Source organism: Panthera leo, chromosome D3 (assembly GCF_018350215.1).
Source record: "Panthera leo isolate Ple1 chromosome D3, P.leo_Ple1_pat1.1, whole genome shotgun sequence".
Classification (NCBI taxonomy): domain Eukaryota; kingdom Metazoa; phylum Chordata; class Mammalia; order Carnivora; family Felidae; genus Panthera; species Panthera leo.
The window spans coordinates 18988882-19007686 of NC_056690.1; the positions used below are offsets into that span (position 1 = coordinate 18988882).

General features: G+C 51.5%; 1 protein-coding gene across 1 annotated transcript in view; it reads right to left on the reverse strand.

Annotated features, from left to right (window-relative positions):
* Window positions 1-2617: 2617 nt before the first annotated feature.
* GGT5 (gamma-glutamyltransferase 5) overlaps window positions 2618-18805 on the reverse strand; it is a 30631-nt gene continuing 14443 nt past the window's right edge. The window contains exons 2-12 of the mRNA XM_042911133.1: window positions 11564-11694; window positions 10584-10679; window positions 9873-10068; window positions 9120-9277; window positions 8435-8581; window positions 7413-7549; window positions 6843-7033; window positions 6330-6436; window positions 6018-6136; window positions 5799-5909; window positions 2618-3409 (exon numbers count right to left, since the gene is read on the reverse strand). Of these exons, the coding sequence (XP_042767067.1) occupies window positions 3263-3409; window positions 5799-5909; window positions 6018-6136; window positions 6330-6436; window positions 6843-7033; window positions 7413-7549; window positions 8435-8581; window positions 9120-9277; window positions 9873-10068; window positions 10584-10679; window positions 11564-11694 (1540 nt within the window). The 3' untranslated portion in view covers window positions 2618-3262. The remainder of the gene's footprint in view (window positions 3410-5798; window positions 5910-6017; window positions 6137-6329; window positions 6437-6842; window positions 7034-7412; window positions 7550-8434; window positions 8582-9119; window positions 9278-9872; window positions 10069-10583; window positions 10680-11563; window positions 11695-18805) is intronic.

Consider the following 18805-nt stretch of genomic DNA (forward strand, 5'->3'; position numbering starts at 1 on the left):
GAGAGAGACAGAGCACGAGCTGAGGAGGGGCAGAGAGAGAGGGAGACGAGAATCTGAAACAGGCTCCAGGCTCTGAGTTGTCAGCATAGAGCCCAACTCAGGGCTTGAACTCACAAACCACAAGATCATGATCCGAGCCAAAGGCAGATGCTTAACTGACTGGCCCACCCAGGCGCCCCAGGTCTTTTATACTTTTAACTTTCTCTATATCTTAGCTAATTTCCCCATTGCCATTTCTTCTTTTGTGTATTCACACTTCTTTCATTTATACTGTAGGCAGTTGAATAACATTTTCTGACCTGTTTTTCTGATTTCAAATTTATCAGTCTCTCCTTCAGTTGTTACTGAACCTCTCCTCTTGCTTTCCTGATTGTTCTGATTGTTCCTGCACTAAATTTCACTTAGATGCTTTATTCATTTTGATTCTTATTATTAATGCAACTGTTTAAGGCAATGAATTTTCCTTTGATCCTGCATTAGCTATAGGCTCTAGGGGCTCATCTGTACTCTGCCAATGTTATTTTGAAGATACTGCAGCCCTGGTTTCTTTCTTTCTTTTTTTTTTTTGAAAGTTTATTTATTTATTTTGAGAGAGACAGAGAAAGCGTGAGCAGGGGAGGGGCAGAGAGAGAGGGAGAATCCCAAGTAGGCTCTGTGCTGGCAGAGCAGAGCCCTCGTAGGGTTGAACTCACGAAACCGTGAGATCATGACCTAAGCCGAAATCAAGAGTCGGATGCTTAGCCGACTGAGCCACCCAGGGACCCCAACCCTGGTTTCGATTTCTCCTGTGTAACAAGATGTGTAAAGAGCCAGCAGTAAGAGTCCCTTGCTGGGCTGGGAACGGGGTGGCTACCTGGCATTACTGGTAGGTGGGATGTGAGCAGGGGCTGGGCAAGTCCCTGAGGGTGGGAGGAGCAGGGAGGGAAAAGAGCAGACTTCCTCCAGGAGCAGCAGGAACAAGGAGGAATCCATGCTGCCTCGTGGCAAGATCAGGTATGCATCTTCCAAGGCCCATCATTGTCTGAGTGGGGAGCAGATAGAGGCAGTAGCAGCAGCAAGGAGGTGGAGAAGGATAAGGAAATGGAGGCAGGGCTGAGCCACGCAGTCGGAGAGAGGAAACTGGGTGACTGGAGGGGGAGAGGTAGACAACAGAGAGCTTCCGGTTGCCTCAGAGCTGGCTTCCAGTTTGGTGTGTTGAGTCCAAGGTACCTGTGGCCCTGGCTGGTGTGTGGGTATGGGGTCTGATGACCCAGAAACCTGAGACAGAGCTAGGATGGGGACCCATCAGCTCATGTGTGGTAACTGAGCCTCAGGGAGAGACCCATTGGGCCCATGAGAGCCGGGCCTGGGACTTTTGTTAAGCCTCAAAAGCAGTGTAGAGAAGAGAAGCTCCGTCATCCTTTCTGGCTGTGAAGTTCAGTGAATGATGTGCTAGAGCCATCGGGATGGTGGCCAAGGCCAGCCTCTGGATCCCACTAGGTCAGAAACGCCCCCACTCCTGCTTGTCTGAGCCCACTTTTTCTGCACCCCTGACTCCTGAGCCATAGCCGCCCTTCCCTAAAGCCTTCTTCCCACTCCCTCCCAAAGTCAGACTCTAGGAGGAGTTGCGGCCCCCAGGCTGCCTGGGTGCAGCAGTGAACGGGCCCCGAGGTCCTTTCTCTTAGAGTCTGCCAGAATACCCCCCTCTGTCCTCCCAGTCAGGCTCAGATCAGAGACTTGCCCCATCCAGCCCTCTCTCCCTGTTTGTGGTCAACTAACAGTCCCCATCCCGATCCCTAGCACGTTATATGGCAAAAGTGCCTTTGTGACTGAGTTAAGGATCTTGAGACAAGAGAGCATTCTGGAGTATCTGGATGGGCCCTATATGCCCACAAGTGTCTTTACACACTTCCTGAGGGTGCCTTCTCCACCCAGCCCTGCCCAAAGCAGAGGGAGACTTCCACACATGCAGAGGAGAAGGCCACATGACCTCCCCACAGACGGAGCACCTAGTGTGATGTGGCCACCAAGGGACACCAGCAGCTACCAGAAATGGGCAGAGGCAGGAAGGTTCTCCTGAGAGTCCCCTGAGGGAACTTGTCCCTGCCTTCCCCTTGCTTTCGGCCCCATCATCTGATTTCAGACTCCTAACCTATGGGAGCATAGATTTCTGTAGTTGGAAAGCACTTCGTGGTATTTTATCTCAGCAGCCATGGAAACAGTACCTACTCCTGCCTTGCTTGGCCAAACTCCAGAGCAGGGTGGGAGGCCGTGGCTCAGCGGTAGAGCTGATCCCCAGAACCTGCCAGGTGGAGGTATGCCCCTGAGGGACATTTGGGCGACACTCAAGTGCTCCCAGGAACCGGTGTGGGGTAAGACCCCCCAGGTCAGTCCAGCGAGGCCCCTCCAGGACAGGCAGCCCACCCAGCAGCTGGCAAAGCCCTTCTCAGCAGTGGGGGGCTAATGGGTCCAGAACAGCAGTTCTTAACTGGGGATGATTTGGCCAGTGGTGGTGGTAGCAGGTGCTGCTGCGTTTAGCGAGCAAAAGCCAGGGATGCTGCTCAACATCCCACAATGTGGGGACAGCCCCCCGACAAAGACTATTTCACCAAAAATGTCAACAGTGCTGAGGGTGAGAATGGGGCCAATGGAGGGGGCTGGGGGCTGAGGTGGGGTCCCAAGTTCTACTTCATCCAGCCTTTTCCTGGCACACGGGACAAGATCCAGAGATGGTCCTAAGGCCTGGCAAGACTGGGGGGCAGACGCCCCCAGGCCACAGCCCTGCCTTCCCACTGATAGACCCCAGGCAGGCACACTGCAGAGGCCCAGCAGCGGTGGCCTGGGCAGGGCCAGCCAGTCTCTAGGCCTCGGTTTCCACACCTTCACGGTGGTGTGTGGTGAAGGACTGTAAGAGCTGTGTGTGTGCTAAGGGTCCCTTCCCATACCTACACCCCAAATCATGCCGAGGTCCACCCTCCTCTTTAATCTTGGACTAGAGGGTATACAGATGGGGAGTGGGGCAGGTGGGGAGGGAGAGTGGGCCACGGTCCTGAGTGAGAGGTCTAGGGGAAGCTTGGGGGGCCAGGGCAGGGCCACATGGGACTCTGGGAGAGGGCTCAGTCCCCACAGTCGTCCATCTTCCAGCCTGTCCCCACCTCTTGCAGCCCAGGCTGACCCTCCGCCGAAGGGTCCAGATCTTGCTTGGGTGCTGGGTCCCACAGCCAAGGCCAGCCTGAGCACACACTGACGGTGGGTCGGATTGCAGCTGCCAGAAGCAGTCTCCTCAGTAGCCCGAGGCCTCCCCACCTTTCCTTGGGTCCGCTGCTGCATACACACAGGCCCCGTCCTGGGACACGGCCTGGACCACGTTCAGGAAAAAGGGCCTCATGGTCTGGTTGTGGCCCCTGTCCTGGAGCCCCTTCTGCACCTCCTGGAGAGGAGAGAAGGCCAGTGCACAGGTGAAGGCAGCTTAGCAACACCTGCAGAGGGGGCAGGGCCCCGGGTAGAGGTCTGACAGCCCCAACGGGGAAGGCAGGACTGGGCACCAGTGACGGCGAGGATGTGAGGGTGCTAATGCAGCCTCATCCGTAGGGCGAGGAGCCTGTGACCTCCCACCAAAGGTCCCAGTGGAGAAGCCAGGCTCCAGGGAGCATGGTGGGGAGGATGTCACCCAGGTCAGAAGGAGCTAGAGACGCAAGATCACTTCTGTCCTGGATCTGAGGATACCAGGGGCCTAGCTGCAACATCTGAGGAATCCAGCGGCTTTGGCAGAGAAATGGCTTATGGGGACTTACGCTGCGAGACCTCTAATTTTGAGGACCTTGAGAGCAAAGCCTTCTTAAGGCAGAGCTTGGGACCTTTCTCAGAGTCCCAGCTCCTCCATACATAGGAACTGCCCAACTGAGGGGTGGGGAGTGCCCAGGGGCCCTGGGGCACAGAAGAGGAAAGATCTTGGCACCAGCAGTCAGGCTACATAGGACCTTCTATCTCAACACTGACATGAGAAGACCAGAGATCCTGGTTGCCAAGAACATGGTAAACTTCTTAGGACCTCGGGCCCTGAAAGCTTAGGGCCCCAATGGTTGAGGAATCAGCTGGAGGAAGGACTCAAATTTTCAGATACCGTTTTCTCTGAAGATCCATGAGCCCAAGGACACTGACCCCCAGGCTAAAGGCACTAGTGATCCTGAGGGTAAGGTGCTCAGAGCATGTGGCTCAGGTCTGAGACAGTGAGTCTATGGAATTTGAGCGTGTCAGAAATCCAGGCAGGTGTAGGTTTCTAAGAACTGAGTACCTTGCCTTAGGGTTATGGCGCTTACACATTTACCAGTCTGTAACTTTTACACAGATCCTGGAGTGTAGAGGCCTGTGCTACTCAGGCCCCACATTTCCACTTAGCATTTTGGACCAACAGACTAAGGACCTTAGCCCACTGACCCTAGGTGCCAGTCACTTCTATTTACAAAGACCTTGATGTTCTACAGTCCCCAAGACCGGGGCCTCCAACCTGATGTCAGAGTGGTAGGGCGAGGTCTCCAGAGCACCATGTCCTTGGGTTATGTTTCTCTGCCTGATGCACCAATTGCCCAAGGTCCTTAGATTTGAAGGCTGAGGTCCTCATAGCTGAGGCCACAACAGGACCTGTGGTCATCAGGGACTCTGTTCCTTAGCATCTAGTGGCCAAACTCCAAGGCCCTCAGGAAGGAGGACACTTCTGGCCTTTAGTCCCTGGCCTTGGCTATGATAATCCTTGGAGACTCAAGGTTTCCACCCAGGGTCTAGGATTTTCTCCATAGAAGGCCCTGGAGGTATAGCCAACACTCAACCTCTCCAAGAGAGCTGAGGATCTTGGCCTTATGGGTTGCTGGATTCTCTGAGATCTCAGAGCACAAGGTCCTCAGGGAATTGATGTTCACAGAGTGAAAACCTCAGTTAAGGGTCAAGGAGGAGGGCCCAAGAAGATGAGCCCTGAGGGCATACTCACTGTCCTTCTGCCATGGGGAGGACCCTATACAGGGAGGGAGCTCCTCGGACTCTGAGAGTCCTTAGTCTCCAGCCCCCAAGACCAAGGTTCTCAGGGACTATATATTCCCTTGGAGTAAATGTTCCTCTGTCTATGGTCCTCAGTGTTCTAAGGGCCATGGGAGGCAGCTCACCGCAGAAATGGCAGCTTTGAGGACCTTTAACCCCAGCTGGCTGAACTGACCCCAGGCATGAAACTTGGAGGCTTGAAAAGCTGCCAGACTTTTAAATGAGATCTTAGTGAAGGGAAGGCTTCTGCCAGCCCAGCAAAACTCTGAGGAAGGTTGGGGCAGAGGAGTGGGGGCAGGGAGTTGGACAACAGAATTTAGCTCTGAGCACCTGCTTGTGTGGGGGAAACCAAGAAACGTCCATAAGAACCAGCACCAGTGCAACCCCCATGCCCCAGAAAGAAATCCCTAAGCAGACTGTCACAGGAATGATACCCTTACAAATAAACTCACACATGAAAGCTATAAATCACACAAGGAAACAGATCACCATGAGGGAGTCTGAGAGACCACAGCCAGGAAAACTAGCTTCTGGAGAGAACAGAATAGAGCAGGAACCAAGGTGCAGAGGTACTTGGCCTGGGAGAAGCATGGACAACACCCTATTTTCTGACTTGGGGGCCACAAGACTGGTCTGGTGCCTCCCCCACTGAGCTTCTGAACCTGCGATGGCCCCGGAAGTGGAAGTGTACCCATCCTAAGACACCCAGCGACTGAGATCCTACCAGGGGCTTTGAGCAGCATGCACTGAGGCATCTGTCCTAGCGGTGTCAGGAACAGTGGCCTTACCCGGCTGAAGTTGGGCTCATATTCCACATGGCCCTCGCTGTTGACATGCAAGATAGGGGCTTCAATGGCAGTCCTCAGGTCAAAGCCAAGCCATAGCTTGTTTATGATGGCCTGGGGGAGGGAAGAAGAACACAGGAAGGGAGGACACCAGCCACCCTACACCAACCCCTCCCTGTCCCTGGGAGGGGGGATGTTCCAGCCAGGAGTTCCCTGACTCACCTGAGCCACAGCAGGGATGATGAGCTCCCCACCAGCCCCACCGATCACCAGCTTTGACCCCTGAGCTGCACTGATCAAGATGGAGGGCACCATGGATGATGGAGGTCGCTCGCCGGGAACTAGAGGCCAGATGGGTGTCACCCGCAGCCGCACTTCCAGCCAGCACCCTCCAGACCACCCCTCCATTTCTGTCTCCATTCACCGCCGTGCAAACAGGGGCTGGGCAAGGCAGCGGGGCTGGCCCAGGGGCCAAATTGCATCGCCCAGCCTGCCTGCCTTCCCTTTTCTTGCCAGTGGGGTCCTCAGTCTCACCAGGTAGTGGGGTGACTCTGGAGTCCGGTGAGCGCCTCCAGCATAGGTCCAGAAGCTCATTGTTGAGGAGGATGCCCGTGCGTGGCGAGTACAGCATTGCTCCAAAGCTGCAGACAGAGGCAGAGCCTGGGCTCGGGCTGTGGGCGCCAGTCTCCCACACCAGCAAAGCTGTCGAGCACCGCTTTCCAGGAGTCCCTCATTTTAGTGGCAGCCTTCTAGCATGCTGGAGCTGCCATCTCTCCCTGGCACTGCCCCCCAAGGATCCGCCTGTGCCCCCCAGTTAGGGCATCCTTCTGGGTAAAGCTCATTCCCAAGCGGGTCGTGGTTCAGGGCCACCCATCCGCAGCCTTTCAGCCAGAAATGACAGAGGTGTGTGGCCCCTCTGACAGAGAAGAAGAAGCAAAGGGAAAAGCAAGGTACTGCCCCATGGACACAAGCAAGGGGAGACTAGGGGGCCCGTAAAACAAGCTGAGGGAGCAAAGGAGCAGGGCCTGGGGACAGGCAGGAACATACGGCGTGTTGATGGTGCTCGTGGCTGCCACAGCACTGCCATCCTCCCCCAGCACAGAAACGTGCGCTGTGCCCATCCCGTGGCCCCAGGCCCCGGCCAGGCTGTAGTGGCTGAGATGATGGTCACCCCGAGCGTCGATCTGCTGCTGGATGTGCTGGGCCAAAGCCTCTCCCAGCAGGTCCTGGGAGGCGTTCTGGGGTGGCCGGGCAGATGGTAGGAACAGTAAGGTGCCAGGTAGGCCCACAGAGAAGAGGGTCTCCTTTGGAGGCCCTCTCCCGTGCACCCCCCTTGAGCCCAGGCTCCCACCAGACGCTGCTCATCCTCCGGGCCCTCTGAGATATGGAGCCATCACTGCCTCTCTCACACCTGCCACTCTGGGCCCCTTCTAGTCCGCAGACCTCCTCACCCTCCCTGCCCTGGGCCACTGCCAGGCTGTCCTGTCCTAAAACCTCATACATCTCCCTCCAATCTCACCCAGCCAGACTCTTGGGGTCTAGGAACAGCCTGGCCTTCCCTTCACGCTGAGCCCTGGGGCTGGGACGGGGCTCTCCACCAGCCACAGGCCATCTCACCTGGATATCCGGGTGGCTACGAGGGTCCCACAGTCGCCACCTCTGTCCGCCGGCAAACTTGAGCGTCTCCACAAGGTGATGGTACAAGTTCACTCTCCCCTCGGGCCTGGCCACCGACTCAGAGGAGAAGTTGAACCCTGGGAAGGGGAGGGGTGCAGATACGGATGACCCCGTGTAGCGGGTGGAATGTTGGCCCCCCTCAAAAAAGATTTGTCCATGTCCTGATCCCCAGAACCTGTGAATAGTACCTTATATGGCAAAAGAGTGAATTTTACCTTATATGGCAAAATGTGTGATTAAGTTAAGGATCTTGAAAAGAGCAGATTATCCTGGATTATCCGGGTGAGCTCTAAATGTAATCACACAATTAAATGTAATCTTATAAAACAGACACAGAGAAGAGGAGGAGGCCCTGTGAGCGGGAGGCAGAGACTGGGAAGATGTCGCCGCAGCCTGGGAGTGCTGGCAGCCACCAAAAGCTGGAGGAGACAAAGAACAGATTGTCTCTCAGAGTCCCCAGAGGAGCCATGGCTCAGCTGACACCTTGATTTTGGACGTCTGGCCTCCAGAACTATGAGAGAGTGGATTTCTGTTGCTTTAAGCCACAAGTTTGCGGTAATCTGTTATGGCAGCCAAGGGAACTGAGATAGTCAGCCTCGGGCAGCTCCAACCCCTGGACACTGCGAGGACCCCCTTTCACCATCTCACAGTCCAGGCCTCAGCCCCGGATGCACACACGGGCCGGGCAGCTCACCCCCTGCACCGCCCACCTGCTCCTGTGCCCTGGGACTGGATCACCTGGGACTCACTGGGTGGATGGTGTCAGACCCTTCAGCAAAGCCCCGAGTGTGGACTGCTCCAGAGGCTCTAGAGCACAGCATCTTGCCTGTTTCCACAGCCCCATCTTTGGTGTCTGAGGAGGAGGCTGAGCTGGAAAAGGAAGGCTGCCCAGAGCTACCGCTGGGCTTGGAGTTCCCAATGGGGGCAGGACTCTGGGTGGGAGGGCTGAGAGTCTTTCTTACCTTTGAGCACGTTGAGGATGAAGCTGAGAATCGCACCCCCTGCGGGTGGTGGCGGTGAGTATAGGGTGTAGTCCTCCAGGGGCACTGCCAGGGCATCCACTACCTCCGGCTGGAACTCTGCCAGGTCCTGCAGGGTCAGCTGGCTACCTGAGATGAGACAGAAAAGACTCCATGTACAGATGGGAAAACTGAGGCAGAGTGACAGCCACGGATCCCAGGTCACATGGTGGGGCTTCCCCCATCCCCTAGGCTTCTAGAGCCCTAGGGGTGATGGAAGGTCTGTGGGCAGCGGCGTCAGGGCTGGGCCCTAGAGCCAGGCAAGGGATGGGTGGACAGAGGCCGAAGGCAGGCAGGTTGGTGGGGAGAAAAGGGGAAGGTGAGAGAGGCAAGGTGGCCTCTGACAGACTGTGAAGGTGGTGGACAGCTCCAGGCCCAGGAGCCCACTGTGGCCACCACTAACTCCCCTCTGTTGGCCCTAATTTCTGGGAGCTCTGCTCCTCAAGGACTCTGACCACGGGGTCCTGGAGGCCAGCAGCGGGCAGGCCTGGATACATGGCCTCTCCAAATCCTGGGAGCGGTCCACACTCCGGCAAGGATTAGGGAAGGGCCTGCCTTCACTCCTAGCATCCAGAGCCAGCTCCTTCTCAGGCAGAGCTGTGGGCGCTGGGAACTCAGCACAGCTGACCTTGATTGGCAATGTCCTCCAGCAGTGTCCGGCCCAGCGTCCCTGTGTAGAAGACCTCTGCACCTTCTGTGGCCACGGTTTCCAGGGTGGCAGCCAACGCGGGCCATGGGAATGGGTCCTGAGCCTTCAGAGGTTCTGTCCCATTGAAAAAGAGCTGCCTGGGGAATTGGGGGCAGACTCAGGGTGGGGCCGGGTCCTGGAAGGCAGCCACACTCCTGTGGGGGCTCTTGTGGGTTCTTTGAGACCCTACAGGGAGGCAGTCCTGGTCTGGGGTCCGAGGGCCTGGTGTAGACATCAGGGGAGATGGTTTCTTTAAGACTGGGTGGGGCTGAGGCCTCTCACCTCACCGTCACCCTGGCCTAAGGAGTGTATGCGCCCTAGTCGGGCCTGGGACACCCCCGGGAAGACATGGTCAGCGGACTGGTAAGGTGGGCAAGGGGGGTGGCCAAAGCCCTCCTGCCAGCCCAGAGGGGCCAGAGGACGGTGGCAGAGCCCAAATCCACACCCTGGAGTCCCATCACGTGGATATGGCCTGAGCCACTCGGATTAGGTTCTGCCACATGGAGCCTGAAAGTCTGAAACCGCAAAGTACTGACTTTCCTGGCCTTCAGGCCCCCGATACCACCATAGGGTCAACCCTCCAGTTTGAGGAGGCTCTGAGGTAGAACCGGGGTAGGAGCCAGGCAAAGACGGGCCAGAGCCTGAACCCAGGAGATGAGCAGGAGCCCTGGGGCTCCCTGGGGAAGTGCTCACCTCAGAGAAGTCATGTACAGGGAAGGCCGTAGGAAGTCACTCTGCAGGAACTGACTGAGGGTAAAGGGCATGCGGTAGTCCCCTCGGAGCAGGGAGATGGTGGGCCAGAACAGCTGTGCCCATGGCAGGTGGCCGTGGCGACGGTGGGCCTCAGCATAGCCACGGAGTTCCCCGGGCACTCCAATCCACTGGGCCCCTACGAGGCAAGTGGCATCGTGTCCCTGCCCCCAGGCTGCCCCCACCTTGGCCTCAGCCCTGTAGCTTTCCCCAGGGGTTCTCCACCACCCCCACCCTTGCCCCTCCAGCTTGGACCCCTTGGTGTGGCAGCCAGAATGAGCTTTCTGGAGCCCACACCTGACCATGACCCTCTCTGCTCAAACCCCCATGGCTCCCCAGTGCCTTCCTTCAGGGCCCAGCACAAACTGGCTCCAGAAACCCCCACCCCACCCACCACCCCGTCTCCACTGAACCCTCCAAGCCTTCGCTAGGCTGGTTCCTATGCTTAGATCACCACCCCCTATTCAGAGAGCCCCTCCCCCAACTCCAGCAGGTCAGGACCTCCATGGGGGCAGGTCAGGACCTCCATAGCTAGCTGCTATCTCCTGGTACCAGGGTGTCAGAGCCTGTCCAAGACGCCCCTTCAGGGGAGTGTTTTGGTCAGCCCCAGTGGCCTGATGGGGTGGGAGCCTGTGGTCCCTCCAAGGGCTTCACCTGTGCCCAGTGGCTGGGCCTGCTCACACTGGTCCAGCAGACGGGGGACATAGCTGGCAGGCACCGTCTCCCTGGCATTGATGACTTCCACCTTCCCTGGAGTTGGGGCAGAGCATGTGAGTGCTCAGGGGCACTCCTGTAGCTGCCAGGCCTCATCCCACACAAACCACCCCCCCTCCCTGCCCCGCCACAGCCCTGGCCCTACTCTAGGCCTCACTTTCTCTCTTTGTACCATGAACTAGCCTCTGTGCTGTAGGGGCCAAGAGCAGGCTTCCCAAAGATGGGCCACTTTGGCATGAAGATTGTGAGTTAAAAGCAATTAAAACCCAGCAGAATCCAGAAAAGCTTTTAACCTCCCCCTCCACTACTGCCTGAAAGAATTTACACAGAGGACCGACCAGCTCCAGGAGGACAGCTATCACCACAGACAACTATATTAGGATATGAACTAGGTAGGGTAGGTAGACGGGGACCTTGCAAGGCCTGTTTGGTCAAAGTCTTCTGTGTCTCATTGTTTCCCAGGACCTCCCCCCTCCCCACACACATTTGTTTAGCAAATATTTACGCTTCTTTATCTTCCTGTGAATTGCACTCCTTCCTTTTGAAGTCCCAGACCCTTACCCCTTCTCCTTAGCTCTTTTTGCCTGTCTTTGGAATTTCCGTGTCTGTGTGGATTCCCCAGAAATTAAATTTGATTTTGTCCTATTAATTTCTCTCAGGTCAATTTAATTCTTGATCCGGCCAGAAGGACCTTGAAGGGCAAAGGAAATTCCTCCTCCCTGACAGTGCTAAGATTTGAGATGGCCGTGAAGTCTTCACAAAGACAAGCTGGGGGGAAGGGCAGGGGCACCAAGAGGACCCAGGAAGGGGCATGGGTGGGCAGGACAGCTCAGCAAACGCTGGGGATGTTTACAAGCACCTCACTGTTAGCACTTGTGGACAAGCCCATCCTCCCCACGGGGTTCCCCATGCGGACTCACCTGTGGTGGCGTTATAGATGGTGAAGATGACCCCTCCGCCCAACCCCATGCTCTGAGGGTTGACGACTCCGGTGCAGACCAGAGCCGCAATGGCGGCATCCACAGGTGAGCCATGTTGCTGGAGGATGGCTCTGGGGATACGGCATACAGTAAGAGGCTTGGCTCCCCTGCCCCAGCCTCCCAACATGGGCTTACTCGGTTGGCATTTACTAGGGAATGGTGACAGGTAGGTGACCTTCTGCTGCCACCAAACCCTGGGTTAGGTCAGAGACCACACTGGGCTGCCCCCTCAAGTCCAGCTGCTCACAGGTCCACAGCCCTCTACAGATGGCAAATTGTCATACCATTTACAATGCCCCTTGACATATATAAGGAACTTCTCAGTTTGCAAGAAGATTTTGCTGTCATGATTCCCTAGGCCCTTCCAGCAGCCCTGGCTCATTTGCCTGAGCCAGACCTCCAGTCCCTCCCAGCAGTCCAGGAGCCCAGCCTGGGAAGCCCCCCCTCCCCATCTCGCTGGGGGCACACGGGCCCCAACCCCTTTAAGACTGGACTTTTTCAGGTGACCCCAGGTTCTTGCCCTGCCACCAGGGGCTTGGGTTCCCCAGCCCCCTCCTAGGGCCCCAGTGTCTATGGGAATGCTCTCTGGCCTTAGTCTCCACATCTGTCCATGGCCACCCAGGGGTGGGCCCTTAAGCTCCAAGGTGCTGGTCAGACTGGCCTGTGTCAAGGAAATGACCCTGTCCTTAGGGTACAGCCCTGTATAGTTCACTGGGGGCTGCCTCTTCCTGAACACCCAGGAATCCTCTCCAGTACTTCAAGGAAGCAAGCATTTAAACCAGTTACGGATGGGGAAACCAAGGCCCAAAGAGGGAGTGGACCTGGTTCCCCTCCTCCACCACATTGGACCTCTGACCCCAGCACCCTCCCTCAGCTCAGGCATCTCAGCCTGACCACTCCACTCTGGGCTCACACCCTTCTCTGAGTCCTTTCTCTGGGCTCACACATGGGCACACATGGCTACCACATGGACATCTGCAATCTTGGAATGGGAAAGGGACACATAAAATACAGTCACATCCAGACACAGAGAAACACAAATGCTTAGTAAGAAGAAAACACCATAAGCAAAAACAAAAGACAAACTCTAAAACCTTTTTTTTTTTTTTTTTTAATTCCCATTACAAAAACCTCATCTCACCTGACCCATTGCTTCCTGACTCTGGAAGTGCTTTCTATACTCACCTTCCAGAAGACACCTTCCCACCACCACCACCATCACCACCATGCTCTGGTTTTCCCCCCACCTCCCTGACCTCACATTGCTGAAGGCATCAGGCTCAGTCCTCCATCCTTGTGCACTATATCTCCTCCCAGACGAGCTGATCTAGGCTCAGAGCTTAAATCGCAACCTCCACCCTGATGATCCTTAAATTTTATCTCCAGCTCAGTCCTCTCCCCTAAGCTCCAGTCACATCCACAGTCATCCACAAGATACCTCCTCTGGGTGTCTAAGAGGCATTTCACCCTTTTTTGTTTGTTTTGTTTGTTTCTTAAGTTTTTATTTGAGGCATTTCACTCTTAACATGACCTAAACTGCATTTTCCTACCACCTCTTGTCCCGCCAAATGGCTCCCTTCCTACCTTCACTATCTTCGAAAGGACACAACCATTCACACCTTTGTGCTGGCCATGAACGCTGGAGTCCTTCATGATTGTTCACTTTCTTTCATCCCCAGATCCAAGCTACCAGCATCTCTCACCTGGGCTATTGCAACATCTCTTACTTGGTCCCCTGCCTCTGCCTCCCCTCCACCCCTACATATTTAACAAAATTACTTGTCAAAATGTAACTCAGACATCCCCACAACAGGAAACTAAATAATTCAGACCAAACTTCCTACAGACAACTAGAAAATCCAGACAAATAGAAAACATCTGCTTAAAGACATCACAAGCTGGGAAGAAATACAGGCCTAGAGAAAGAGGAGCCTAGAGAGAGAAAGATGTTTGCTGGTCCTGGAAGAAGTGGCCAAGAAGCCACACAATGCTTTTGACACCCTAGTGTGGCTGGGGGTTGGGTATGCTGGTGAATCACACTTGGAGATGGGTCCTTGCTCTGGAAGTAAAACGAGAAATGGGTCAACCTTGACGAGCCCAGTGGCCCAAGCTTCAAGTCCTTACTGTTAATCAAACTGGATTAAGATGATATCCTGGGCCTCAGATTATTTCTAAAAATTATTTTTAATAATTTTTAACACATTCCCCAAATGCTAAATTTAAAATAGCCAAGCAAACAAGGCAGTAAGACAGCATAAACAAAGCCCAAGAGAAAGCACAAACAATGAAGAAAGACCCATGGGATCTCCAGATTATGAAACTGTCAGACCACAGTACATTGAAGGGTATAAAAAACAAGATTAAGAATTTCACCAGAGAACTGGCAACTATAATACATGGAATTAGGAGCTCAATGCTAATAGTAAATTAGCAACAGGTTGGACACAAATTTTTAAAAAAGATTAATTCAATACAAAATATCCAAATCTGGGACACCTGGGTGGCTCAGTCGGTTAAGCGGCCAACTTTGGCTCAGGTCATGATCTTGCGGTCCATGAGTTCGAGCCCCGCGTTGGGCTCTGTGCTGACAGCTCAGAGCCTGGAGCCTGTTTCAGATTCTGTGTCTCCCTCTCTCTGACCCTCCCCTGTTCATGCTCTGTCTCTCTCTGTCTCAAAAATAAATAAACGTTAAAAAAATATTAAAACAAACAAACAAACAAAATATCCAAATCTAAGTACAGAGGGGGAAAACTATAGAACATATAGAAAATAGATTAAAAGGCATTGGGATAAAACAAAAAAAATCATGCAAACGCTAACATTTATAACTATATTCATTTCAGACAAAGTAGATTTTTAAAAATTTTTTTTTAACGTTTACTTATTTTTGGGACAGAGAGAGACAGAGCATAAACGGGGGAGGGGCAGAGAGAGAGGGAGACACAGAATCGGAAGCAGGCTCCAGGCTCTGAGCCATCAGCCCAGAGCCTGACGCGGGGCTCGAACTCACGGACCGCGAGATCATGACCTGAGCTGAAGTCGGACGCTTAACCGACTGAGCCACCCAGGTGCCCCTGGACAAAGTAGATTTTAAGAAGATAGATATTATTTGAGATAATAGGGATACATTATTATTATAAAAGCTCAATTCAACATGAAGACATAAGAATCTGAATGCATGTACACTTAGTTTAAAAATGCAAAGCAAAAATTGGCAGAACAAAAAGAAAGAGACAAATATACATGGTAGAAACTTTTAGGGTGGGAGGCAGGTCAGAAACTTATAGAATAAGTAGGATAAAAATCTGTAAGGCTGTAGACGATTTGAATGACACCACTGTAATAAAATGACTAAACTGACACATACAAAGTGATGTACTCAGAAATCATGCAGTTGAATACACATTCAAGAACACATAGAATATTTATATAAACAGATTATATTCTGAACCTTAAAGCAAACCTCACAAGTTTCAAAGAACTGAAATCATACAAATGACTTAGAAAATCCCCACATATTTGGAAACCAAGAAAAACACTATTAAACAGCTCACAGAACAAAGAAGACATTACAACGGAGATTAGAAAGTGTTTCAAACCAAGTGCAGTGAAAATACTATACATCAGAACTTGGGTTATCAGCCATCATATGGGAGGAAGGAAAGGGAAGGCAATGGGTCTGAAGAACTTCCACATCCCCCACAGGGTCTCAGAGGGAAGAGATCAATGTGAAAACCTTCACTCAGATGAGTGTTACAGATTGTGCTAGGCAGTCTCCAGCTTATGGGTGAGTGAAAGGTAACCAAGAGAAGACATGGTGCTAAAGAGTTCTGGGTCCTAGAACTCTCAAAATGAATAAACCAACACCCTCCTCCAGGGCAGAGAGCCCTGCCCTGATGAGAGGCTACTGTAGTAGAAGCAAATTGAACAGGACAGGAACCACAGAGGCAAAAGAAAGAGAAAACAATTGTCAATAAGTAGGAGACCACATATATTTTTCCAATCATTTTGTGAAAACAGCAGAAGGAATTCAAGAGCTATGAAGTAATAAAAGCTAGTTTGACCTGCCTTCCAGCCTAAAAGTACAGGAAAATTCATTTTGCTTTACCATGGATAATAAAACATGTTGAAGTCATACCCCATACAGAATTGTTATAAGAAAAAAAGATAATAAGTAACAGCATAATGATCCATGGAGGCATGCTAAAAAGACGAGCCTACAAAGCAGATGTAAATGGCAACTTAATATTTCAAAATGCGCCAAAATAAATTAAAAGAGTTATAGAAGCAACGAAGGGACAGCATACATCAGAATTAGAAAAACTGCAAATGAAGAGACTAGAAAAGATGACTTAAAAAACAAAATTATAGAACTCAAGAAAGAATAAAACATAAAAGAAAAAATTCCCTGAAATGAAGGCTAAGCACAAACACAGGGCAAATGCCTACAGAGGTTCCTTAAAAGAAAGAGAAGATGAGGGTCACTTGGGTGGCTCATTTGGTTAAGCATCTGACTCAATTTCAGCTCAGATCATGATCTCACAGTTTGTGGGATGGAGCCCCGCATCAGGCTCTGCACTGACAGTGTGGAACCTGCTTGAGATTTTTCTCTCCCCTCTCTGCCTCTCCCCACTTGCTCATTCTCTCTCTTTCTCTCTCTCTCTCTCTCTCTCTCTCTCTCTCTCTCTTTTTCTCTCCCTCTCTCTCTCTCAAAGTAAATAAACATTAAAAGTTTTTTTAAAAGATGGGGCACCTGGGTGGCTCAGTTGGTTGAGTGTCTGACACTTGATTTCAGCTCAGGTCATGATCTCACAGTTCATGGGTTCGAGCCCCATGTCAGGCTCTGCTCTGGCAGCATGGAGCCTGCTTGAGATTCTCTCTCTCCCTCTCTCTCTGCCCCTCCCCTTCTTGTGTTCTCTCTCTCTCTCTTTCAAAAATAAACATTTTTTAAAAAGAAAGAGAAGATAAAAAGGGGAGAAATTTTTAAATCAAAAAGAAATGAAAAAGAGATTTTAAAATACAAAAGACAGGCAAAGAAGATCAAACACAAACATAATAGGAGTCCCAAAGCAGAAAGCCAAATCTATGGGACAGAATAAGTAATAAATACTATAATTCAAGATAACTTTCATAATTTAAAAGGAAAAAAAACCCACAAAATTTACTCTGTATTAAAAAAGACACTCCACTATGTGGGAAAATCAATTCAGAATAGCCAACACTGAGATATATTCTAATAAACCTTTTGGACTTTAATAACAATTAATAATTATTTGGGAATATAGATAAAAAGACTCTTCTAGAAGAGAAAGAAAGATTGTCATCAGACTTTTCAACACCAATGCTTTGTTCCAGGGATGGTGAAGTGTTATAATCAACACATTCAAGGAAAGAAAACGTGAACCAAAGATTTTATATCCATCTAAACTGACCATCACCTACAAAGGCCACAAACTGTTACAAACGTGCAAGAGGGAGAGAGTTAAGATGGCAGAGTAGTAGGGGGACCCCAGGCTTGCCTCATCCCTCAAACACAGCTAGATTAACATCAAATCATTTTGAACACCTATGAAATCAATCTGAGGATTAAGAGAACAACCTGCCCAATTAGAGGGAGAGAACGTGACAGGTACAAGATGCTGAGATATGAACTGGGGGAGAGAAAAGCCATGGTGCCGAGGTGAGAAGGGAGCCCCTTTCGTGGAGAGGAGAGAAGGGAAGAGAGAACAGCACATCAGGCCCACACAAGAAAAATACTTCTTCCCTGAAACCATTGACTGGAGAATCAAGAGGAACTGATTATCGGAAGTTTTTGCAAACAGTGGAGCTCAAAATCTGAGCATTTAGAAGTCTGCGCCATTCAATGGAGTAGATCTGGGCAGGCAGTGGTGCTCCTGTGGAGAAGGAAGGCAGAAGCCCAGGAATGGACAGCATGGTGTAGGGATCCCCTGGGTTTCACTGGGAGATCTGAAGGAAGCCTGGAACACAGGAGGGGAGATTGTTCACTTGTCTGTGAGGGCTACCTGAACAGCGTGGACACCAGCTTCTCTACCCTGCGATAAGAGAGCAGAGTGATGCCATCTTCCCTCACCCACCAGCACTGTTGGACTTCAGCAAGCAACAGAACACTCCCAGTGGAGGCTGGAGCTGCTTACACCAAAACCCACCCTGCTGTGCCCTGCAGGTGCACCTTCACTAGGGCAGGTCTGACTGAGCCAGCACAGTGGGCCTCTCCTCAAGAGGACCAACACAAGCCCCACACATGCACCAAGTCTACTGATCATAGAGTGCTCCAGAGCATCAGCTTCAGTTCTGATGGAAATAGGACCAGGCTTTTTTCTTCCTTCCTTCCTTCCTTCCTTCCTTCCTTCCTTCCTTCCTTCCTTTTTTAATTTGGAATCAGGCATATAGTTTTTGGTCTGTTTGTTTGCTTGTTTGGGTTTTTTGTTCCTTTTCCTTTCTCTTTTTTTGGAACAGTCTTTCAAAAAAAAAACAGGTTTATTTTAACAAATCAAAGCACACCTAGTCAAAGGTCCAAACACTCCCCACTGCAACCAAGGAAGAGCTCTGCAGAGGGCTGATGTGGAGAAAAGAGCAGACAAATCACAACAGCAGAGTGCACACAGCATACACCAGAAACACTTCCTGACATGGCAGTTCCTGGACAGTGTATGACCTCTTCTTATAGAGCATTACTCTCAAGAACAGGAAAAATAACAAGTTTTCATAACACACAAAAGGCAAAAAGCTAGACAAAATGACAAGAAGGAGAAATTCTCCCCAAAAGAAAGAAAAAAGAAACCACAGCCAGGGACTTACTCAAAACAGATATAAGCAATATACCTGAACAAGAATTTAGAACTACAATCATAAGAATACTATCTGGGCTTGAAAGCATAGAAGACACCAGAGAAACTCTTGCTGCAGAGACAAAAGACCTAAAAACTAGTCAGGCCCAATTAAAAAATGCTGTAACTGAGATGTAAAATTGACTGGATCCTCACAATGAGGATGGAAGAAGCAGAGGAATGGATAGGTGATATAAAAGATTAAACTATGGGAAATAATGAATCTGAAAAGAAGAGGGAAAAAACACTGTTATTAGATCACACTATTAGATCACAAATATAGACTTAGGGAATTCAGTGATTCTATAAAGCACAATAATATCCCTATCATAAG